This window comes from Vanellus vanellus, assembly GCF_965231255.1.
Source record: "Vanellus vanellus genome assembly, chromosome: 24".
NCBI lineage: Eukaryota > Metazoa > Chordata > Aves > Charadriiformes > Charadriidae > Vanellus > Vanellus vanellus.
In genome coordinates this window covers 3491546-3516937 of record NC_138929.1, presented here as the reverse complement: position 1 = coordinate 3516937, position 25392 = coordinate 3491546, and the positions used below count along the sequence as shown (strand labels likewise).

Below are 25392 nucleotides of genomic sequence, written 5' to 3'. Positions count from 1 at the left end.
CTGCTCCAGTTTGTGCCCGTTCCCTCTTGTCCCGTCACTGGGCACCACTGAACAAAGACTGTTCCCACCCCCCGGCACCCTCCCTTTGGGGATTGATAAGCATTGATAAGATCCCCCCTCGGTCTTCCCTTCTCCAGACTGCAAAGCCCCACGTGCCTCAGCCTGTCCTCATCAGAGAGATGCTCCACTCCCCTCATCATCTCTGTAGCCCTTTGCTGGACCCTCTCCAGCAGTTCCCTGTCCTTCTTGACCCGGGGAGCCTTGGATAGCCGCAGCTTTATTCAGCAGGTGTCCTCTTTTCCCGAAAGGCCTGGTGCTTCTTTTACTTTGAGCGGGGATGACCTCCCTGTGCTTTAAGACAAAAAAAACCCACCATGTATTTTCATTTTTCCTACAACTCAAGCAACTCACGTCGAAGGCTTGGAAATCAGGGCAAGCCTGTGAGCGAGTGGGAATAGGATGCAGTTGCTCCCTCTCTTCTTGCGACACAGTTCTTCTGGACAGCCATGGGAAGCAGATTGCTTCTTGCTCTCCCCTGGAAGGCGCGGGGAGCTGGGGGAGCCCTGGGACCCCACCCCGTGGGTGAAGGTGTACCACTGATGCTGTTAGGCACCTATTTGCTGTTTCAATGTTCTCTAAAATCCATTAGTTCGCCCTTACTCCCTGCCCACCCCAGCCCATTTCAGCCCTATTTGGCATTGATGATAGCTTTGGCTGGAAATCCTTCTTGGCTTCTACCTGTATTGTCCTAATGACACTACGTGGTCCAAACAAATGTGTTTTTCTCAATTTCTACCTCTCTGTGAACTTATAAACCCGCTTGCTGCAACGAGCACTGAAAAGACTGGGGGGGGGGAGGGGAAGAAACTTTCCAAGAGGCTTTTGTGAAAAGGGTTTAGGGCTTTTGTGCTTCAGGTACAGAGCAGAGCTCAATTTTGTGATGCTCAGAGCTGTATTTATGAACACAAATTTCATGTTGGAATTCTGCGTTTTGAGCCCCGTGTTTGCAGAGCGCTCTCCTTTTCCTCCCAGGGCGTTAAAGGGCAGATAAGGAGGGTGAGGTCATCTCAGTCGTGCAGAAATTTCCCAGGCCCGGAGAAGATGCCTGCTTCAGTGAACCCGCTTACCCTGAAGTTTCATTTTGATCTTGGGCTGCAAAACCTGTGGAGTTAAACAAAAACACCCCCCTCCCCATGATCCATGACAAAACGCCCTTTGACCTCAGGCCTTAACAGCTGCATAATAAAAAGTGAAGAGACTGAAGCTGCATTTTCATTCCTGGAATGATGGGAGTATCCAGTGCTTCTCCCTCCTGTCTGTCGGTACTGGGAGGGGGAGAAGAGGAAGACCCCGTATCTCCTGGAAGCTAAACCAAGAGGAAAATGAGAGCGTGTTTTATTTGTTGGACTGTTCGCTTCAGTCCTGCTTGGATTGATGGGGATGAGAACTTGAAAACAGTTTAGGCAGATGTCTGCATCCCGTGTTGGTCCACAGTGAGCCCTTACCAGCTCTGTTACTGGGAAGTTTGGTGAATACGGGAGGAACAGTCATCTCCTCTGCCTGCAAGGAGAGCTGGGGCGTGGGGAATTCTCCGCTTCAAGATTAACTACTTTTTTTTTCTTGGGTATCTCGTCATGAGATTGTTTTGCTGGTGCTGCCCGAGTGGAAAGCTTTGCCGGATGGAGACGGCTGTAGTTGCACTTGTTTAGATCAAGTTGAGGGCAGCACGATCGGGGAAACTGCCTTTGCCGGTGCTGTTCTCTTTGTGGTGTGAGCTGGAAGGTTTTAACGTCCCGGAGAATAATTCCGTAAATTCTGCCTTCGGTAAACTCTTCTGAACAATGAAAAGCATGTCCCAGATAAGTCCTGGTCTGACACGTTGTTGTATTAATGCTGTTCACCAACTGGAGCTCTGAGCTGCTGTCCTCGCACTGGCAATAATTTAACATAGTTTCTGTATTATGGAATATTGATTTACTGTGGAGCATAAAAATGTGCAGTACTCAGCAGAAGGGCCTCACCAATTGTTATGCTCCAGGAACACTGCTGCTCAGGAATGTGAAATAAATTTTCCCTTTTAACAATAGATCCTGATTTGCATAGTCTCTATTCTTGTTTCCCCAGGGATTGTGCCACTAATGGTCTATAGTGAGTGCTCCCCCACTTTGACACCAAAATACTCTATTTGCACACACACAAAGGGCTTTGCTGTTGAACAAGTGTAATAACTTTTCAAACGGTTTACTCTCTGCTGTAATTGTCTCCTCTCTGTTGTGCACTTAACTTTTGTTTGAAGAATTTAAGACACCGAACAACCCCCTTCCTTCTCTTCTTTGATGTTTTAACTGCATTAATTTCAGGGAAGCTTGGTTTACAGCAATCCAAAAAAGTCAAATTGTCCTGTGCTGCCAAGTGTGAGGTGGTGTCTTGTTGCTGGTTGAAGGAGACCGGGAGCTGGGAAGCGGTTTGTTTGCTCAACCAGAACTTCTTGGAGAATGTTGACTGCTGCTGCAAGCCCTGGCTGTCCCAGCCCATGAGCTTTTTTTTTTTTTTTGACTGAGGGTGTCCCAGCAGCTTTTATTTATTTTATAGCATTTCCTAGAGAGGATGCTGGTTTTCTACAGGGATGTGTTGGGAGGGGGATGCTCGGCTTGTGGTCTTTGCCAGCATATCCACCTGCATGTGCTCCTCCGGTGCTTTGGCAGGAAGCAGAGTTTTAGGATGGAGTTGCAATGTGTGCAATTTGTCAAGTATTTCAGGACCTCTTATTTTAAAGAAATTCACGAAAATGGCTTGTAGTTGTTGCTGGTTGTGCTCGTGGTGTGTTAGTGAAGATGGTAAAACCAGCTTCTGTTATCATGGACTGGATCCTTTTCTTGCTGGACAGGAGCCGCTGGTCCCTCGCTACCGAGTCTGCCGGCGGGAGGTTGTAAATCTCCTATTGAAATCTCACCTGTAATGCAAACAGGAAGAAGAAAATGAAGTGAAACATTTCCATTGGCTTAGTGCTTCTGCTGCTTTCTGCTTTCTAATGGAAGAGGTATAACTACTAATGAAAAAATGTGGGTCTAAAAAAGGTAACGATCGTCCTGTCCTGTCCCAGACCTGTTTGGAAGCTGTTGTCAGCAAAATTATAATATTAATAAAGGGCCTTACTCGCCAAAAGGGAGGATGTGCTCCTGCAATAAGGTGCTTGTGTGCTTGAGCAATCCTGTTTTAGGCATTTTGCGAGGAAAGGTGGGCATCTCAGTACTGAGTTTGTATTGTTGAGAATGGCATATTAATCAGAGCTTTAAGGGCAAAATTCCCAATGAACTGGAAGTGCGCTGCAGTTGGAACAAACTTTGTTGTTCAGTCGTAAACACCTTTTGTGCATGGTATAGTCTTACCTTCTTGTTCCTGGGTTCAGCTGCAGGGGGTAACAGACTGCCTTGCGTTTTTTGGTACGGTGATGATGAGGCACATTCTGCGCGTTGGCAGTATTAGCTGTGCTGCTGGCTGCTGCGCCTGCATAGTTGCTGGTGAGCGCATGTGGAGAACTATATTGAAAAAGTGGTCCAATAAATTCTCTTATAAACGTGGTATTTTTCAGCTGGCTGCTCGGCTGTGCATCTGGAGAGTCGGTTTCGCTGGCGTAACAGCCAGCTCTTCGTGTCCACGCTCTTCTCGTTCCCACCTCCTGTCTCCAGCTTGCTCCCCTACCTTCTCCTTCTCTCCCCACACCTTGCTCCATAGTTCGTGGGTGCCGAAACAGGATTCAGGCCAAAGTACTCGCATCGGCATAGCTGAAAGAATAAAATCAGAATTTTTAGGCTATTGTCACAGAACAATTGTTGCTGTGAAGGGCTGAAGAGCAGCTAAAGCTTGGAATGGCTGTTTTTCAGACCGTCAGCTGAGTAAATGCTTGGGGCATTGCATAAATGTCATAGCGTAAAGATCTGGGGCACTTGGATTTGAAATATCGCAAAAGTTCAAACCTACCCCTGGCAACCAGCAGGAAGAATTGCAGCAAAGATCTTAAAAGTATTCAGGAAACTAAGAAAGAAAAAAAACAATACCTAAACTCCAGTTCTGAGACTGAGCAGAGCCTTCTGCTGGGCTGTGCTGTTTTGCTTCCGCCTGATCGACGTGCTGCCAAAGTTATGACTTGGTCATGAACTCAACAAAAAGTGAAATCACAAGGGGTATGATGGTCGTGTTGTTGAAATCACTTTACAGTTTAATGGTTACACCACGTCACAGAGCCCTTATGGTTAGTGGTCTTTCTGGGCTTCATGGAAAATTAGGACTTCTTTTTTCTTCTTGGAGTCCCCAACATAAGAAGGCCATGGACCTGCTGGAGCATGTCCAGAGGAGAGGCACGAGGATGATCCGAGGGCTGGAGCACCTCTCCTATGAGGAGAGGCTGAAAGAGTTGGGGCTGTTCAGCCCGGAGAAGAGAAGGCTCCGGGGAGATCTTACTGCGGCCTTCCAGTCCCTAAAGGGGGCCTACAGGAGAGCTGGGGAAGGGCTTTTTACTGGGGCATGTAGCGATAGGACGAGGGGGAATGGCTTTAAACTGGAAGAGGGCAGGTTCAGATGGAACATTAGGAAGAAGTTTTTCCCTGTGAGGGTGGTGAGGCCCTGGCACAGGGTGCCCCGAGAGGTTGTTGAGGCCCCATCCCTGGAGGTGTTCAAGGCCAGGCTGGAGGTGGCCTTGGGCAACCTGGGCTGGTGGGAGGTGTCCCTGCCCAGGGCAGGGGGGTTGGAACTTGATGATCTTCAAGGTCCTTTCCAACCTAAACCATTTGATGATTCTATGATTCTTCTTTTAATTAGGTGACGCCTCGAGGTAACTGAGGAGGTTAAGCAGGCCTGGGGGGAGTGGTACGGCAGCAGAGGAGAGCGAGAGCTTCACAGGAACTGGGTGAAGTGAGCATGGTGCAGTGCAGGGCTGGAGCTGCGTTTGTGTGTGCGTGTTGGCTTGGGGAGTTGAGCACTTTGGGAAGATCCTCTTTGCGGTAGTCTTTGGGAACGAATGAGACAGAGGTGCTAAGAGGAACACTGATAAGGTGGCACAATGTTTTCCTTAAAGCTTATGAAAAACAATAATGAAACAATAAATGCAAACCAAGAAAAGCTTGGAGTGCTCTCCAACACTGAAGTGGTGGTTTCTAGTTTACTTATTTTCCCCTCACGCTTCCATATCCCGTCGGATTCACTCATTAATGGAAGGAAGCTAAAGCTGTCAGGGTAGAGAATGCACATTTTTCATCTGTGCCGTTCTTACAGGAGGCTCCTGTTGAAGATCAGCACTGAGCCATCGGTGGCCTCTGCCTTGACTTCCCTGCCTGGTACGAGCGAGGACCAACTTTTAAAAGTTGCTTTTTCTGCATGTCAGCTGAGGCAGAGGAAGGCAAGTTTTAAAAAATGGTCGGAAGGTGCCTGAATGCCTGTCCCAGGCAGCTGTGGCACAGTCCAGACCGCTGCGGGCTCTGCTGTGCAGGGGTTTTTCCTGCTGGGCAGGACTGGGCGGAGATGGGAAGCTCTGCTGTGAAAGCATCACCCCTTATGGCTACCCGCTCTCTGCCTGTTGTCTCAGTGACTGTCTCAGTTGTCCTTTTTTGGAAGGTGTCCCCTTTGCATCACTGTGTTGTGAGTACGTAAGTCATGCTGTCAGGTTGGCACAGGGGACAGGAGTGTATTTCTGTCCCTTGGGATTCATTCCCTGGGACTCGTTCTGTTACCCTCTAGCATGGAGTTGATCCCGGCAGTGGTTTGGTTCCTGTTAGCTTGGCTGTAGGTGAGGTGGGCACAATGGAGAGAAGCAGAACGCAGCTGCTGGTGTGTGGACAAAAGATATTGACATCATGTACAGACCCTGCCTGAGAGCTGGTGTCTGAAATCCCACAGATCCTTCTGCTGAATGCCTTAATTTCAGGGTCACCATCCAAACAGAAGATGCTTATTGTGTCCTTCCGGTTCTTAAAAATAGAACCTACTAAGGGATCATAGAACGGTCAGAGTTGGAAGGGACCTTAAAGATCATCCAGTTCCAACGCCACTGCCCTGGGCAGGGACACCTCCCCCCAGCCCAGGTTGCTCCCAGCCCCGTCCAACCCGGCCTTGAACACCTCCAGGGATGGGGCAGCCACAGCTTCTCTGGGCAGCCTGCACCAGGGGCTCACCACCCTCACAGCAAAGAATTTCCTCCTGATATCTCATCTCAATCTCCCCTCTTTTGGTGTAAAACCGTTCCCCCTCGTCCCATGGCTCCCCTCCCTGATCCAGAGTCCCTCCCCAGCTCTCCTGGAGCCCCTTTAGGCACTGGAAGGGGCTCTAAGGTCTCCCTGGAGCCTTCTCTTCTCCAGGCTGACCCCCCCCACCTCTCCCAGCCTGTCCTCCCAGCAGAGGGGCTCCAGCCCTCCCAGCATCTCTGGGGCCTCCTCTGGCCCCGCTCCAGCTGGTCCATGTCCTTCTTCTGTTGGTGGCCCCAGAGCTGCATCACTGCAGGGACGGTCTCACCAGAGTGGAGCAGAGGGGCCCTCAATCTTTTTTGGGAGACCATTCTCCCATTTCCAGACTTTGGCGAAAGCTGCCACGTCTTTCTTTTGAGGTTCATGGGTTTCCATTGGGATCATGGAGGGGACTGGGAAAGGGCCAGCACAGACACGGTGAGTGAGTCAGCATCACCGACACGTCGTGAGTCACCACTGCAGGATCCAAACCCTGGAGGTGGTGGGCTCCAAGTTGTTACAAATCGGGATGAAATGCTGTATCATCAGCACACAGCCTGTGTGCTTTGTGTGGTGCCTGGGACAGCGTGGCATTCCGCCCTCCAATGACAGTGATCCCAAACTGCTCTGGTTTCGGCTGTTTACTCCATTTCTGCAGCACAGCCGGACCCTGAACGTGGCACAGGGCTGTGCGAGAACTGAAGTTACAAGTGTCTGCAGGTGGTGGGGGTGGTGTTTCACCAAAGGGGAGGTAAATAAAATGATGATTTTGAGTTTCCCAAAGAGCAATGGAGTACAGTTTCTTTGCTGTGTGTGTATTTATTGCCATAGAATTTGCTGGCTTGTTCCCTGCCCGCTTGCTGGGATTCCTCCTGCACGGCAGATATTCTTCTTCAAAGTACTGCATTTTGGGGGAGGAAAGATAGTTTAGTAGGGTGGCTTGTTTTTTACTTCCTTTTCTGAGGACACTTTCTGAAGCCATTTGCGCTTCAGAAATATAAATCTTGTTAAGACAAACCTGATCCTGAGGGATGCAGATGGGGATGGTGTTGGTCAACCACATAAATCATCCCCTGTTTCATTTCAGGGGAAAACTGCTTTCTCAAAGAGGGGATTCAAATATATTTTTGTTAGGCAGCTTCTAAAGTAGTTTAAATTGTCCTGAATCACCGTAAAATCTGTTAGTAGGTAGGAAGGGCTGTGGAGGTGGTTTGGTAGTTTTGTTTTTTTGTGCACTGAGCAGGTTGGGGGGTGGGTGCCCCCTGCCCCCCTTCCCCCCCCTTTGGCTGCTGTTTCACTTTGGTATTTTTCATTTCCCTCTGTTATTTCCCCATCTGTGGGTCTGTGGATTGATCCGAGGGTTTGGGTTTTGGTTTTTTTTTTTTTTTTTGGATCCTTGGGCTCACTTACCTTCCATTAGGAAGAGATTTGGGGATATTTTGGGGACAGAAACTGGCTGCAAGTGTGGCCTGGGGCAAAGGCTTTGACTGCAGCAGCGAGAAGGGAGAGAAGGCAAGACATGGACTCCCGGATGGAGCATCGCCTCGGGTTGAGGGGCTGCTGGGACCCGCGGCTCCATCCCGGTGCTGAGCCCTGGGCTGGACACCCATTCCACAAATGGAGTGTTAGAAATTTGGATTTTGCTGTGCCACAGGCTGTGCGGTCTCGTCCTGCCATAATTTCGATGCAGGAGTTCAGGCAGCTTTTAATAGCTGGCTTGGGCCAAATTTTTTGTTGTTTCTTTTTTTCTTTTTTAATAGAAATGAACTAGAGATGCCAAAACAAACCTCTCATATCCTGATCCGCGCGATGGTTGCTCTGTAGACAAAGCCCTGCATGCTGTGGCCGGTGGCGTGGTTTGGATGGTTCCCCATCATCAAAAAGGGGAGGGCGGGTTGGGATCTGCTTTATTTGAATGCAAACAATGCGCGGCCCCTGGGTCGCTGGCCGCCGGCCAGCGCTGCCCTCTCTCTTGGGCATCCTGGCATCCTTGCTTAGCCCTGCTCAGCGGCAAAATGCCCGAGGATTTGTGCTCACAAATTCCTCCCCCCCCCTCCCCAAGCAGTGTTTTTTTTTCAGCGAGGAACAGTGGAAATAACTCTTTACTCCCAGCCTCTAGAGGTCTTCGTTTTTTTTTTTTTCTGAATACGGGAATGAATGAACTGAGTTGAGGTTTGAACTAGATTTAGATTTGTGCCGAGCACATGCTGTGAATAGAAGAGCCCTTCAGAAGCTGATGTTTCTGTCCGCAGGGTGGGGGCGGGTGTTCAGCTGAACAAATTGTTCACTTTGGCTTCTTCGCAGGCAGAAATGTTGTGATCGGCTAATGAGATTGTTCTTGAGCGCTTGTGGGGTTTTCTCTTCCTCCCTTGGAGTTGTCATGCAAGTGTATTTGGCAGAATTTAACTCTTGCTCCACCCATAGATCTGGTTTTGCACTGGTCTTAAAAAAAACAGAAGTATAAAAGCTCGGTGGTCTGTTGTAGAGGGTTAGAGCAGAGGAATTAATTTGAAGACTACATGGGGACAGGAGCAAACTGGAAAAATAGCAGCTGAGTTGGGTGCAAATCTCTTTCTTCCTTTAGTGAGGTACAATTAAAGATCATGAGAACAATTGAGAAAGGTGCGAAGTAGTTGCAAAATTAAAAAGTAGTGCTTGGGGGATGACTCTTAGATTTTTTTGTTGTCAGAATTGTATATGTGGGCAGAGCACATGGCTTCTTACTTGGGCTTGTCCTGGGTTTTCATGGTGCGTAAGCATAGCTAACGCTGTCCCTAGCATGGACTCTAACACCATGTGTCCTGATATTTTACTTTATTTTCACTACGGGCATTTGAGCCCCTCAGTATATGAGCAGAGAAAGGGAATGGGGAACTTTTTTTAACCCGGTTTTAATACTGATGTTTCTCAGTTCCCGGTGAATCGACAGGAGTTGATTTAACCGTGAGACGTCTCGTGGCAGCTCAGTATTGTTCAGGAGTAGGCATCGCACCAGTATGGACATGAAGCATCACATTGCATTCGCACTACTAAACTTTGCCCTGGGGCTGCTGCCTTGTGGTAGGTAATGCAAGGAAAGCATGCAGAATTAATATGGGTGATTTGCCCTTTAATAGATTTGACAGCTGAATGTCATAAACTGTCATATTCGAAACTGCTTTTGTGGTCTGTTGGCAGGTTTTGTCCCTGCTGAACATCCCAGGTGGAAACGGGAACTTAGCTCTGGTGTGCCCCGTTTTTGTTTGCTGTAGCTGGCGGCAAGATCCCTCTTCTAGTTAAGAACAGTGAATTGCATCAAGTACTGGTACTTGGGCAGCTCTCAGGAAGGCACGAAGTGTACCTCCGAGTGTTTTGGCAGCGGTGTGATGCAGTGGGATGTGGAGTTGAGTACAGAGCTGGGCAGAGGAAGGCAGCTTGTGCAGAGATTTTTGGAGCAGAATCAAACTTGAGACTTGTGGCTTCCTGCAGTTGCAAATTGGCCGGTGCAGTCTGGGAGATGTGTGTGGCTGAGGATGAGATCTCGCACGTGTGTTTCTTCATGGTTCCTCAGGGAGAGGACAAGTGTGTGAAGAGCCATATGAGGCCAAAAGCAGGTTGTTATCAATCCAGAGCCAGCCAGCTGGGATGTTAGGAGCAGTTCATGGCAAACCAGTAGCACCCAGCCTGCTTTTTTGACAACCCCCCCGACAGATCCGAAGCCTGGTAGACCCACGAGAGGTGAACATGGATAGTAGCTCCAGAACAATCCCAGGTTTTCAGTGTGGGCTGTGCCTTTGGTGGAAAAGGATATCGTGTGCCGGGGTGGGATTGTAGCAAGTCAACATGGGCGGTGGGATCAGACAACCCAAGAAAAGGAGAATTTGGCCATATAGCACAAAAGTGGGTCAGGATGGAGACCTCCATGAAGAATCAGCTCCGTGCAGGCAGTCTTGCAGAGGAAGGTCCATGGGACATTGTTTTACAGTCTCTACTCCCTTCCTTCTCCCTCGGATAGTGAAATGTTGACCCAGCTGTGTCTTGGCTGGATGCTAGAGACTAAATCCTTCTCCCCACAGCATGGGCACGTTCAGGATTCTCAAAGTGGAGCCCTAGTTGTGGGTCAGCTGGCAAGCATCTCCTCATTTCCAGTACTGAAGCCTCATTTGGTGGACAGATACTTTATTATCTTCTTCCAGAATTGTCCTATACTCTACCTCTTGGGGTCTGTCCTAATGCCATGGTGAACTCCTACATGAAGTCAGCTAACGCCTATCCAGCTCGCCTCTGGCAGGCGAGGGAGGCTGAGGTTGCGTGACTTTTGGGAGGTCTCAAAATCTGGGGCTCTGAACCATATGTGGTGATCTTCGGTGATTTCTTCCATTGAAAGCTGCGTGGGAAGGGGGAGAGTAAATATAGAATGGCCTCTGCGTTGGTAGGTGACTGCATTTCAGGGGACAGAAAAGCCCCTGGGTATATGCCAATAAATAGTGGAGGAGGGGAGCCATATGGAAGGTGCCTGGAGAGCCGCAGGGCATTGCCTCGTGTTGCAGCGTTGCTCTGTATCTGCGCTGGAGGGGAGAGGCCGGCGGTGCCACAGCCAGGGACTTTCCCACCCGCCGGAGCCCCAGGCTGTGCCGGGTCCCCTGCTCTGGCCAGTACATGAGGTGAGCAGAGCCAGCAGGGCTGTGCCGCTTGCCGCGGGGATCCTGCTTCGCTGCCGACAGCGCTTTCCGGCTCACGGTGAACTTCTCCCATTGCTATTCTACCACGCAGGCTGCTTGGTGGCATGAAAAGTTTTTCAGCATTTGTGTGTCGTGTTTCTCTCTCTTCCTGGCGTTGACTCTTTTTTTTCTTCCAGTGCGACCTGTTATTCCTCATTGAACATCAGGATGATTTGGGTTTGCTGAAGTGCTCTGGGTGGCAGAAACCATCACGCTCCAGACCCTGGTGGCTGCTTCTCCTCTTTCATTACTGCTGACTCCTAGAAGTGGTTCTGATCATAGTTCCCCTCCAGTCTGTAACTTTCCAATCTGAAATCTTTTAACTTTGTTTTTCTATCCTGCTCCGTGTCATTATCAGGATGGTTTAGCAGCAGCTGGTGGATCTGCTCTGTTCGCTTGCAGCTGGGCCTTTAGTAGGGCAGTCCCGCGGGGAAAAATAATTCTGCTAATCTCTAATTCTCTTAGTTTCTCTCCGCCCCGTTGGCGTTCAGCTGCATGGACTCAGCAGAAAGCAAGATGGACTGAAGGCCAGCAGGGGCTTCTCACCACCGGTTGCATGGTGGAGGGCGGCAACGCAGCTTCTCTGGGGTCCAGAAGAAGCAAAATGAGTCTCGTAAGATTTGCGGGTACAAAACCAGCCAGTAGCAGGGAACTCGGTGGGCCTGAATTTCCTCTAATGTATAAAACCTGCTCGGGGGAGGAGGGCACGGATGTGCCGTTCCTTGGAAGTGGAAGGATCCCTGTGTGTCTTCACTCAGAAGTGCTTTGTGGATGGCTTTGACTTGATTTTTATACACATGCTTGGTTTAAGGCCGTGTCGTAGGTGGAGGTTGTGTTAGGGAGGGCTTATCTACATGGAGCTTGTACAGCTTTTACAGCACCTCGACTGCTGAGACAACTGAACCGGGTCTGGCACGGGTTGTACCGATGGAAATGCATCGACCGAGGTTGCCGTGTTCATCGGCAGGGCTGTATTTATAGTGCTTATTAAAAAATTAGAATATTAAACTAACCGCTGTTTTTTAGGAAGAAGAATTTGTCATGCTGATGACGTTTGTTCCTGTAGTTTCCTACAAGCTGTGTGTTTCTGCTGGAGAGGTGGGCACAGTACGGCACATCTGGGAGCCTGGCACTGGTTTGAGGCTCCAGCCACAAAGGGCAGGATTTGAGGTCTTTCACCACCGACGGGGCCAGGGATCCCATTCTTCCCTCGCCCCCTCCCCGTGAAGCCCCGCAGCCCCCTTCCACCTGCTGGCCATGCTCTTTTTAATACACCCCAGCCCTTTTGGGCACCTTTTGGTTATATGTGGGTTCCCTCTGCGCGCGGAGACGTAAGGCTGCTAGTTCGGCACCCACGCACCATCTGCTGAAGTTTGCGGGACGCTGTCCTCATCGGTCCAGCACAGTGCCACACTGGGGGCGGCTGTCACTCCTGTCGCGTCGACTGCTGCAGCCGCTCTCCTGCGCACACTGATGCCTGCAGAAGGGGAACGAGTCCACCTGGGAAACTGTTTATTTTTTTAAAATATCAGGCTCCTAAATAATTAATTTTCTGTGCTGTTCTGTGAGCTTACCCTCCTGTCCCAGCTGGAGGGGCTGTCCCGTGCCATCAAAACAGGCTGTATCTTGTGCAAGGGCTTGCAGTCGCACCACGCACGCCCGTGCAGCAGCGTGGTGAGTGCTTCCCTTGGCGGATGCAGGACTCCACTGCGCTGCTGCTGCCGGCGTTACTGCCGGCGCCGGCTTTGCCTCTCGAAGCACAAGACCGCTCTCCAGATGAGCCACGCAGCGACCTCGCTCTCTGCAGCCATCTGTCCGTCTCTTCAGTTGTCTTTGGCTTAATCCCAAACCTGATTTGGGCAAATAACTTGTATTAATTGCCATGTTAAAGTCCCTTCATCTTTAGAAAGAAAGGAAGTGGGTTCCCTCCCCGGAGCGGGGTGTCTGGCTGAGGTTTGAGGCGACTGCCGGTACTGACTGCAGCGCCTTCGGATGCTGTGTTTTGTGCGTGGTTGCTACTTTCTAGTGCTAGTCGAGAAAATAATCATTCTCGCAAAGTATTTGTATAGAGATTAAAGCTGAAGAAGCTACACAGCTTGTTATCCAGAAGCTGATCTACATGAGGAAAACACATATATGTTGCTGACAGCACATCGCAGCAAAGAGTGTAATTGAACGAGCTCTGAAAAAAGCTTAATTCTAAATATAGAGGACCACACTACGCTCAATACTGTTTTGGAAAGTGTGGCTGAGCCATCATTATGTATCTTCCCCTCCTCCACCTATGCCGCAGGGTGTCAGAGGATGAAGTATACATTACTGTGTTTCGCTTTCTTGGTTTATTTTTGGTTTAAATCCAGTGGGTTTTTCTGGGGTAGGATGTGTCCTGATTTTAAGGTGAAGAGCAGGTCTGCTGCTGCTTGCTCTGCCCTGTCACTTAAGAATCTAAATGGGTGTAAAGTGTTCTTTATACTCAATCTTAATTTCTGGGTAATCTGAGCAAAAGAATGAGATATATTTAATGGAGCAGGCCAGTATTGTTCCAGCAGGCATGGGTGCTTTATAATGTTGCAGAGGCAAGCAAGGGAGCTGGCGGAGTGGAGGTGCTTTCAGCAGCTTTTGGTACTTCTAAAAACAATTCCCAATGCTCTGTGGATCCCCAGAGAGCAAAGTGAAGCCTGCTGAGATCTGGCTTAGAGCCCTAAACTTTCTAGGGGTCCAGATGGTCTGTTGCATCCACTAATGCTGAAGATGCCGGAAAAGCAGCCACTGCCATTGCAGAGGTCTTTCCTGGGTTGAAGCTATTAAAAAAAATGAACTGTTCTCCAGTAAAATTGTTCTTAGTTTCTGAAATGAGAGTATGAATCATAGAATCAGAGTTGTTTAGGATGGAAGGGACCTTGAAGATCATCTAGTCGAACCCCCCTGCCCTGGGCAGGGACACCTCCCCCCAGCCCAGGTTGCTCCAAGCCCCGTCCAACCCGGCCTTGAGCACCTCCAGGGATGGGGCAGCCACAGCTTCTCGGGGCACCCTGCACCAGGGGCTCACCACCTGCACAGGCAAGAAGTTCTTCCTCATATCTCATCTCAATCTCCCCTCTTCTAGTTTAAGCCATTACCCCTCATCCTATTATTACATGCCCTTGTAAAAAGTCTCTCTCCAGCCTTTTTGTAGGCCCCCTTTAGGCACTGGAAGGGGCTCTAAGGTCTCCCCGGAGCCTTCTCTTCTCCAGGCTGAACCCCCCCAACTCTCCCAGCCTGTCCTCCCAGCAGAGGGGCTCCAGCCCTCCCAGCATCTCCGGGGCCTCCTCTGGCCCCGCTCCAACAGCTCCGTGTTTGGACTCCCTGAGCTGGAGGCAGCACTGCAGGTGGAGTCTCACCAGAGCCAAGCAGAGGGGCAGCATCCCCTCCCTTGCCCTGCTGGCCACACTTCTTTTGATGCAGCCCAGGCTACGGTTGGCCTTCTGGGCTGCCGTATAGTAGAATATGGTAGAATGGTACTGAAACGTGGCTGTCCGAAGTAACCCGTTCTGGAAAGTCTTGTGGGAAACTACAATGTGAAAACCCTGTTGGTCCTGTGGGTGATGGAGTCAGAGCAGCACTGCTTTTCCAGCAATGCTTGGAGAAACCTCTCTGTGAGATACAGCAGATCGGCTTCCCAAACACTGCCCTTCTGCCCACCCCTGTCCTGGAGGGGACTCCGTGCTGTTTAGGCTCAGACTGGAGATGCCTTGCGGGGAGGAGGGACCGTAAAGCTCACAAGACATTACCCTTCTTGGAACAGAGTAAAGCGTGATGGGGCTGAGGTGTGGGTTCGAGCTGCGTGATGGGGTGATGCTGGGGTGGTCTTGGCAGCTGCTCAGCCCACTGGAAACCAGATCAACCCTGTGGTCACTCTGCCTTGCTGGGAGGGTATGTCAGACCTTTGCCCAGCCCCAGTGCTCAGCTGCTTTGGCTGCCTTTTGTCTCGGGCTCTGCTGGCTCTATCCTCGGTGTAAGTGATGGAGGATTGAGATCTGGCCTCACTGTGGCATCCGTCTACAATAAATATTAAAATTTCCACCTAACATAAGGTCAGCGTCGATCAAAATAGAGCAAGCACTTTACGCAGGTAAAGACTCCTGAAAGAAGGACTTAAACTCCTAAAAGTGCTTTGAAAATGGTCTTGGGGAGGGCTGGGAGGCTGGAGAGGCAGGGAGGGCTGTAGGCAGAGGATACAATTGCCCGTTTTGGTGGAAATCTGACCTCGTCTAAATTGGCACCAAAGCGACATCGCCCACACAGCTGGGAGGTCCAGCAAGAATATGGAGAACGTGTCTTGTTCTAAATTTGTGGGTTTCACTTGCAGTTCGAAGGCACCAACTCCTCCTTTTCAGGGTATTTCTGTTAGTTGATTTGAAACTTGTAATAACCCTGGTGCATTTTTTTTTTTTTTTTTTTTTAGGCAAGTGCATTTGGTAGCAGTACGCCTAAATAAGGGCAGATGCATAAGAGGTGTAGATTTTTCCAAGAACTTGATTGTTGCTGTTGCTTACGATCTCTACAGCTGGGGGTGCTTCAGTAGTAAATCTCATTTACCACGTGCTGCTTTTGCTGTAAGGGCTGGTGAGAACGCTTTGAAACGGGTTCATCTCAGCAGAAGGCTTCTTGGTTAGATTTTGGAAGAAAAATCTGGACATTCCTGTGGCTCCTCTGCCCTGTGCACCAAAGGGAATTCTTTTGTGATTAATTTCTTAATTGCCAAACAACCAGCTGTAACAGAGGTTTTGCGCAGTGGCACTGGATTTGTGCATCCACTTTCTGCTGATGCTTTGTTTCTGCACCACGCTGTGATTTTCTTCCTTTTTGGGTAGCCTGAGTATTTATCCACTGGAATCAGGATCCTTGGGGTATATTTTCATAATATTATGGTTTTTAATGTGGGAGAGCGGAGCCGTGGATTTGCAGGTACCTTCCCACCTTTGTGTTCCTTTCTGCCTTGGAGTGCTGTAGTAGAGAGTAAGGGTGTTTTGGTAACAGCTGACCATAAAATGCAATGGTGTAGTCCATGCACTAGCAAAAGCGTATTTATGCTCCTGCAGAGCCGTACTTTGTGTTTGCAGCAGAGATAAAGACAGTAGGAAATCAGTCAAGAGTTGCAAAGCATGTGGGTTCCCCCTGTGCACCCACACGTGTTCGCCTTCTCTCGCATTGCGCCTCTGAGCCCGGAGATCAGGAGGAGTTGATCACTTTGTGATGTTTTTTCCTGCCCAGTCAAACCATCAGCTGCAGAAATCAAGTTCACTGTTGCCCGCTTTCCGTCGCAGCATCTCCCTGCAGGGGAGCAGCTTGTGCAAGGTGCTGTTAGCTCTGTTGCTCCTCTACAAGCGGTGGTTACTCTTCAAACCCAATGATGGTGTGTTGTGAAACTTGCCGCTGAGTTTTAATCATGGCCACATGGTATGCACTGGTGTTCAGGCATCTTTTGCAATTGATGACAGAGGTCTTTTTTTTAAGGGGCTGCGTCGAGGAAGGGAGGGCAGATGGGGTTTTATTTTCTCCAAGACTTGGAAAAGTGGGTCTGGCAGATGTGGCCAGGTAGGACTGGAGCTGCTGGTTCAGCGAAGCGTGGAATAAAATCGTAACGCTTGCATAGGCAGGACTTCAATCACTGGGTACCAAAAGTTGTTTTAATATTGCTCTGCGGAGGCATGGCTTTTATAGCACGTCTGTAGTTGGATTGGTAATTATTAGCAGTGGCTAGATGGTATCAGTCATGCCATTCAGTATGTAGCTTTTGATCTATCTGTCAGTTCTGCTAGGTTTTTTTGTGGACTGCATAATTAAACTCACATTCAAAATAATCCCCCCTTCCCCTCTCTGTTTTTCCAGGAGGCGAAGGGCAGAGTGGAGATGGGCAGCAGACCGTGCAGCCATCGTCAGTCGCTGGAATTGGCTCCAAGCCCACGTCTCAGACCTGGAATACCGAATCCGGCAGCAAACGGACATTTACAAGCAGATTAGAGCCAATAAGGTGAGGACCAGGAGCAGGTTTGGATACGTGTGATTTTGCTGTCTGCCTCCTAACGGCTCTCTTTTCTAATGCAGTGGAGACTGTGTATACAAAGTCTGATGCTTTCCTCCCCCCCTGCATCTCTCAAAAAGCATATTGCACACTTGTGACTAATGGTGATGCTATTTGGCATGGGCTGAGTGCAGTTCCTTTCTCTGGTTCAATATGGTAACATGAAGAGAGCAATACCTTACTTTAAAGTCAATCTTTGGGTACTGAACAAAACTATTGCTTTTGCATGCATGTTGCTGTTCCCACTGTTCCAGCTTTTCTCTTTTTTATTTGATTTTAAAAAAAAAACACCCTTCCCATTCTTTCTTTTGAGAGTAGCTGAAGATGGGGATAAGGAACGGCTTAACAAGAGACTTATTGGGGAAGGGAGGGGACTGTCGAGGAAGTTAACTACAGATGCTATCACATAGCACAGGCATAAAATTGAGTCTGTATCATAAAAAAAAAAAAAAGACCATTTCTAGGTGCTGACCTTTCTCTGTGGCAGGAATAATTTTTTTCAGACTTGCTCTGAGATGGTGGGAGAATGGGGGAGAGCAGAGAAGGGATGAGGAAGGAATTGTTATCGAGACTTGTTCAGGCATGCACGTCTAAATGTCAGGCCTTGGAGGGAGGAATGTCTGGAGTTTGTGGCAAGAAGGCTCACGGTATTGCATCAACTTACAGATCCTCAGGAATTCTGAGGCCAGCAAAGGCTTTTCCCAAGATGTGCGGTGCTCCGGGGCAGTGGGGAGGGAGACTTCCAGGCGGGTGGAAGGCACAGGCAGGGGAGGGGGACTGGACTTTTATGCAGCTATGTAGAAAAACAGGCTAGTGGAGTGAGTGAGGGCTGTAAATGACGAAGAGCATGACTTGAAGAGCGTGACTTGCTGAACGGAATGCATCACCGAGATTAGAGCAAAAGGCTTCTGGGCAGCGGTCTGTATGTCAAATTAATGAACCGGTTTCAGAAAGAATTGTCTTCCTCCTGTCTTAAGAAAGCCGATCATGCAAGATGGTCTCTAAGTATAAAATGCAAAATAGCTAAACCTTTATATGCTAGAAGTTAAGTAATGGAAGAAATGAGAAAACTCACCTGATGAAGTGGAAGATTCAGTGCTTTCGACAGATGATGACAACTTCACAGTCCCTGTGAAATGGCCTGATGGTGGCTACAAGCATCCCGTCTGTTTTTATCTAAAGTTGCAGTCTGTAGGTCTGGAAGGAGAACGTCACGATATTGTGTCAAAGTTGAAAAGTACATCTGAGGTTTCGGCAAACAGGATGTCATCTTTTTTCTTTTGTTCAAACAAACCCTCCTCAACTGCGATAACCCAATACGTGAATTTACAATGCAGCACGCCACTTGGAGTGGCAGAAGGGTTCAGATGTTGAGCATTTGGCAGTGGCTGTCCTTCCCGAACAAGGAAACGGGTATCAAATACCCCCTCTTTCTGATAGGACTTCATGGGGATCACCGCTGGCACCCAGCTGTGGTCATCTTGGTGTTGTGGAGCTCAAGGATCCCTTGCGAAATATGTTCTGTTTTCGTCAATGAAAAACTGAGAGTAAGATTCATAAAAGCAGCTTGGGAGTACAGAAGACTGGGGAAGCGAGTGCATGTTTCAGTAGTAGAAGGGTCTTGTTGGAACAGATTTGGCTTCAAATTGTACAAGGACAAGTAAAGAATTTGGGGACACCTTGTTTTTTCTGTCAGCATCACTTAACTCTAGCTTATTTGGCCATAAGGAGGTTAAAACTTAGCCGCTGCAGGAATTCAAAGTTGCTATTCTATTTTACTCCTTTTTTAGGCTGATTACCGTTATATGTTAAGGTTTACATCCCAGCGTACCCTTCAAGAAAGATGCATTGCTTTGTCAGATCGAAGCAAGAGAAGGGCCAGGTGGCCGAAAGTAACCTTCTGTTTTGAAGGTACGCTGCTGCCTGGGTGTCTCAGCAGTAATTGTGTTTTCAGCACATTGGGATCGGCTCGGTCGGAGCCTGGTGAGATGCGGAGGAAAACAGCAAACCAGCGAGCCTGCGTTCAGAGTTAGTTGTAAAACAGTGTGTTTTCTGGTGCTTAAAAATTAGCGGAGTGTTGTGCCTTTGGTTTTCTGTTGGTTTTAACGACTGCATACAGTTAATTTAAGGAACTGGACGTCCATGAAGGTACTAAGGTGGTTTTGTTTCTTTTCACAAATGTGCTTTGTTGGGCCGTTTTTAAATGGGGTGCGGCACAGTGCGGGTCCCCCCATGCAGAGCCTTCGCACCTCCCTGCCTGCATGGGCGGCAGATGCTCCGTGTTTGAAAAGGAACAAACAGCGTTTTTCCTCTCTTCCTGTGTCTCCTATGAGTTTCACTCTTAGATGGAATAAGAGGTAAATTAAGATGAAGGGCTCCTGCAGGAATTTAGCGCGGTGGCAGACTTGGTTGAAATACAGTGACCGTAACTCCTTAAAGATGGGGTTGTTTTGCACGTTGTCTCTGCAGACCCAGGTTTGACTTGTTCCCAGCCCATCCGAGGCAAGTTCTCCATGTTCCCTTCAAGGTTTCGGTCTGGTCTGTGCACAGCCTGTCCCGTGGGGAGGGCTGTGGTCTGCTTGGAGCTGCTGAATCAAGAGAAACCCGTGATGGGAAGGGTGGGATGGGAGTTAGGAGGAGCCTCTCGCTGGAGGAATTTGCAGCTCTCACATGAGTTTCCTGTGTCTGCACTGGTATGTCGGGCTTAGGGCACGATAAGAGACGCTGCTGTCCCTCTGCAGGGCTGTTTAGGATACTCAATCTCTTTCTGATGTGTCTTAATGTGCGTCAGTCCTCTTCCTCGCCCATTAGACCCTTGGCAGAAGCTGCTGACTCTTACAGGACTGTGAGACATCTGAGATCTCTCTCTGTATCTGTCTCTATCTGAGACCTGTACAATTGACTTCTCATTAATGCCATAATTACTGACAAAAATGGGAGTAAAGAAGCAGCAAACTTGCCTATAAATATTGGAGAGGGCCTTCCTTTTTCCTTTGTTCTGGAGAATGCTGGTTAAAAACGAGTATTGTGTGACCTTGGAATAATTCAGATGCGCTGCTCCTTTCCCTTTCCTGAAAGGGAGATGGAAATTTGATGTTGCCCTTCTAATTCCTCTCTATTATTCAGAAGTGTATAAATAACAGAGATTTAAAACTCTTGGAAGCAAAGCGGAGAGCATGAGCCCTGAGTAGGAAGATGCCATCCAACCTGCAGGTCTGTGGGTCCGCGGAGACTGTCTCCTGGGCTGAGAGAGGAGGACTGGCGTGCATGGGAGGTTTGGGCAGAGCAGCTTCTGTACGAGGGCATGAAAACCAAACCTATGACTGTCACAGAGAAGGCTGCTTAATTCCTGCTCCTGCCTGAGGTGTGGAGCAGCTCCCTTCATCCTCTTCCTTTAAACTGAAGGCAGAAGTCCTTGGTGGCTGTTTCTGTTTCCGATGCCCATGCTTCCCCATCTCGATCTCTCACTGAGAAAATGAGAAGCCCAAGTGCTTTCTGGAGTGTCAAAGGGAAGCAGTTTCCTTGGTTCCAATTTTGGATTCAGTCCCAGTTTCTCCCTTTTTCGTGTCCACGGTCTCCTACACCTGACATCTGGAGATGACCGACCTCTTTGCTGAAGCATGCCTGAGGGTGTTTCTAGAAGGAATGGTGAAATGGGATGGGTTGCTTTCAGAGAGGGATCTTTCAAGAGTAGCACTGCACAGCAGTATTTAGTTGAGTTTAGACTTCCAGCCTCTCTCATGCACTAAACATCCTCCTGGGATGTCAGAAAACTCTAGAAAACCGTCATCATGTTTATTCTGGAAGCTGGCTACTTCCTCATTGCTGGTCAGAGGCCACGTATAGTTGTATTTAGTTTATGAACTGTTTTCAAATAAGGTAACCCCGAACTATGGGCTACCGCTGTCTTTCTGCAAAGCCACTGATCTGTTGTACAGATGATTGTGTCAAGGTGTCAGATGAGCCTTACGAGTAACTTCCATGGCCACGTTCCCCGGCATCGGTCACATAAGACTGGACTTTGTGGCCTTTGAGGGAAGCCTTGTAGCTCTCTCCTCTCCAGATAACAGGTCCAGGTTCCCTTCCAGGCTCACTTTCTTGTGACACACCGTGCAACCTGCAGAATTATTTTCCGTTGACTGATCTGCCCGTTGTTAATCTGAGCAGCCCTTTCCGTAGTTCCTTGTTTGACCAAATGCAAACTTGTTCTGGCTTGTCTTTGTCCTGGACTGTATTCGTGGCCTGTAGGTTCCACCAGCTCTCTAATCCCTTGCACATCTTAGCCTGCTTTGTTGTAAAATAGCTCAGAATATGCGTAATTATAATGATTTTCTTTTACTTCGTGTTGTTTAGAGAGAAAGCAGTCCTGCCTTCAGAACAAGCTTCACTTAGAGTAAAACACAAATAAGACAACATATGTTAAGCCTGATAAAACAGTGCTCTGCCACTGTGCTTTGTCCCGCTGGGTTTCCAGCAATGGCTTGTTTATCAGTGTTTTTCCTTCCTTATTGAGTTTTGTGAATATCACTTCTTCGAAAAAATCTGCTCAGAGTAACAAGTTTGACTGTAGCTTTTTGGCACCCGCTCAGAATGGTTTGCTTGGCTGTGGTGGCGAGTTCCACTTTGTACTCTGACGGCAGCCGTTTCCTGCGGCGCGCTACAGCAAAACCTTCTCTTTGGTTACGCTGGCGTGCGGTTCGCGTGCAGGAGGAGGGGAAGGGCTGGGAAGCGGGACGGCAGCGGCGTTACAGCAGTTTTGCCCGAGAGGGAGCTAACTGTCTACTATTAATGGGCTGAAGGCATGTGATCTGGCTTCAGCCACCGTCCTTCCCCCTCCCGAGTTCAGCTTAGATGTCAGGAAAATCCGGGCAGCAGGGGATTCGGTTTGGCTTCGTGTCTGAAAAATGCGGTGGGAATGCAAGCCTTGCTGTGCAGCCGGTGTAGTTTCTGGGGGATGATGGACGCGCAGTTTCCCTGCTGAGACAGAAGGACCTGCAGTTAATTCCTGTTCCCTTCTCTCTCTTCCAGGGGCTGATAGTTCTTGGTGAAGCGTCACCCCCTGATCCTGCTGTAGATGATGCATCCCGTCCCGTTAGTGCTGAAGTTAAGCTGGAGCCTGGGGCTGACCGGCTGGTAAGTGCCAGCAGCAGAAGTGACTGGGTCCAGATACTTCGTGTTTGTGAATTTTTGGGTAGGGAAGGTTCATCCTTTTAGGCTGCGGTAGCGAGAGACGCTCGAACCGCACGTCTGGCGTGGGACTGGCCTCCTGCAGAAGCACCTCTGCGGGACTTCACGTGGGAATTGCTGACCTGTTGGTCTGCGTAACTCGCCCCCTCCCAGGTTATTTTGGGGTTAATAAATGATAGGATTTAAACACCTTTTAGAACAGAGTTCCTCGGGGTGCTTTTGTAATATGCATTAGCATTTTGCGAAGCTTAAAAATCCTAACTAATCCTTTCCCTCTAGCAAAAAAGCACCTCAAACTGAGAGCAGCACAATTAGCAAAAGCTTCTAAAGATGTGGCTATTAATATCTGCCTGAGTGTTACCCCTTGGAAGGGGAACTAATGATTTCAGTGAGATGCACTGGAAACTATGCGGAGTGCCAGGTATTTATTATTTAATGCAGAAATGTAGGGCACAGACTAAAGGCTCGATCGTACCGTTCAGCTTGGCTGTGATTACTTTTGATCCTGCGGGACAGATCGACGTATTAAAATGGAGGATTTTGAAGTGGTGTAGTACGAGGAGAAGGATGGTCCCTACGTGGCTCAAACTCCTGCTGCCAAGCTGCAGCGCTCCCGCTTTTCTGTCCTAATGCCGTGTTTGGGGAGAAACTGAGTTTCACTGCAGCGGGAGTGCTTGAGCTTCATAGACGGATATTCAATGTAGTTGATACAGATACAGATAGAAAACTGAACTAGAAGTGACCATAAAATTGTACTTCAAGTGTTTTCTCCTGTCGCTGGCAAGACTTTGTCAGAGTTGTCCTGATACTGAATGATAATCGGGAAATACTGTGAAATTTTTGATTAACGCCGGACCGCAGAGGGGTTATTACGAGCGATTGTAATGTCTCCTCGCTTGACACTGCCTTTCAGATGCGCTTTTGGAATTTAAGTCTTTAATTAGCAGTTTAGCTGAGGCCAAAACTCTGCCGTGTGATGTGGTACAATGAACAGGTTTTGCTCGCGAATGAAATAGTAGATGGTGCTTCAGATGAAACCAGAGCCACGCTGGAGGAGCGATGGGAGGCTGGAGGAGCGGCGGGAGGCTGGAGAGCCAGGATGACAGGGGCCGCTACGGATCGTGATTGAATCACAAGCATTACGCACTGTCTGGTTTTGAGCAGTGATGTCCGTCTGTCGTGTGCTCTGCCCCCCCTTCCCCTTTTCATGCTTTAACCCAAAAAGCGCTCAGAGAATAATAAACAAGTGCAGTGACAGCGCGCTCCGATTCCTTTCAGAACCAGCATGCTCCTGCAGTGATGAATTGGCTGTTATTTGGGAGCTAATCTGTAAATAGCGGGCCGATAACGGAGATGAATGATCAAATTTAACAGCGATAGGAAGAATATATTCTTCCTTATCTGTTTAAATCAGGATGTTTATTTGACACGAGTATATTTTCAACCTGGAATCTGCAGGTGGAAGCACTGTGGCCCACCTGGCTTTGTCCCTACACGCTTGGGACATTCTCCATACACTTACAGAATCATCACATTGTCCTTTTTTAGATTGTCTTGCACATCGTCTCTGTATGTAGAGAACAGACAGTGTCTGTAGGTTTCTGGTGTACGGAAGAACAAAATGCTTGCTTGGCCAGGGCTGTCCGGTTTTGCCGCTCGCAGCCATCCTGCTGTTGCCGTGTTTATTCCATTTCCCGCTTTGTCCCTGTTCTCATCCCTTTCACTTGGGTATAAGCTCTTCAGAAGAGGACTTTTATCCCTGCAGCGTGAGCGCAATGGAGGTCCGCGCTCTCTTGCAGGTCTTGGAGGTAACAGTGACACAAAGAATAGATACTGCGAGCAGCAAAAAACACCGGTTTTGGTGTAAAGTAGCCTGCAGGTTCCTGCTTGGTGCCTTCTTGTGGCTACTCCTGCAGCCGTGCTTGCCGTTGTGGAGGGTAACTCCTCCTGGAAAGGACTTTTTATTCCCCTTCCACGCGTGGTTGCTGGTGGACGCACACATGGCTGCATGCTGCCCACTCCTCTGCAGCAGTGCTGGAGGTGTCAGCCACCAGAAACGCCGCCTCCAGGCACCCGGCTCCTACACCCTGCTGCCGGAGGGGTTGTGCTTAATTAGTCTTGCTCATAAGGGTGGGGTGTTGAGTCAGAGCCTTGATCTGCTCCCAGCCAGAGATTAGCCCAGAGACCATTCCTGTTGCGTTAGGACACTTACTGGAAGGGTATCTCTTGGGTTTCTCCTGGAGAGGTGCTTATCATTTTGGCGGTTTGGGCTGCTTAGAATTAGGCACGCCTTTTTTTGCCCCCCTCCCCCCCCCCCTTTTTTTTTTTTTTTTTAATTTCCCAAACTGGCAGAGTAAGAGACAGCTCTGCAACGTGGAGGAAGGAGAGGAATCCATCCTGTCTCATCCCCAGCTCCTTTTTGGATCTCATCCTCTCATGGGCACCTCCCTTGGCCGGCATTAATGCAGGATACATGTCCTTGGGCATCGGCTTGGTGTGTGGGATGTGGCTGATAATCCCTCGGAGGACCCAATCCCATCATCAGTGGAGGGACGGGCTTTGCAAAGAAGTCTTGGGAATGTCTGTTGGGAACTGGAAGCTCAGTATGTGAATAAATATTTTTGCCTGAAGATGGGAATAACACGAAGCCCTGAAGAAATATCTCAGCTGTTGATATTGATTCCCTGCTTGTATTGCTGGTCTAGCGAGAGGGATGCACTTAAAATTTTTAATAGTAAATGAGATAAGGTATTGATGGAGTGTCTTGGTAAGGCTTTTCTCTGTGTTAGGGGTTTGTATCTAGTAATAGGTGAAGGTCTGAACCTGTCTGGGGTTTGTTTGGGTTTTTTTTTTTTGGAATATGAGGGACATCTCTGGTGCTGGGCCATGACTACCCGTCTGCCAGCACGCAGCTTCTCTACTGCCATGAGAGCCCCTGGTACTCTGCCCACTCCTGGTTCCATGTGCAACAAGCAGGTGGGCCAAAGCTCTGTCTTTGACCCCCCCTAAAAGTCCTAGGGATCCTCAAGACCTGGACTTCCAGACCACAGACAAACCCAAAACATAGAGGAGAGCTCACTCCGGAGCGTCAATGTGATCTGGGTATGGTGAATGCTCCTCTGGATCCCAGCCGGCCCCAGAGGAAGGCACGGTGTTGGGAGGTACCTCCAGGAGGAGCTGGAGCAAGAGCTCGGCCTCTGCTCTGAAGGCTGGAGATGTCAGTTCT

At 49.0% G+C, this 25392-nt stretch overlaps 1 protein-coding gene across 4 annotated transcripts in view; it reads left to right on the top strand.

Annotated features, from left to right (window-relative positions):
* Positions 1-25392, top strand: part of KANSL1 (KAT8 regulatory NSL complex subunit 1) — a 106158-nt gene that overhangs the window by 58420 nt on the left and 22346 nt on the right. For 3 of the 4 annotated variants that reach the window (XM_082494742.1, XM_082494739.1, XM_082494740.1), the window contains exons 3-4: positions 16787-16928; positions 22008-22112. In XM_082494742.1, the coding sequence (XP_082350868.1) occupies positions 16787-16928; positions 22008-22112 (247 nt within the window). The remainder of the gene's footprint in view (positions 1-16786; positions 16929-22007; positions 22113-25392) is intronic. The other variant, XM_082494741.1, reaches the window with a different exon arrangement.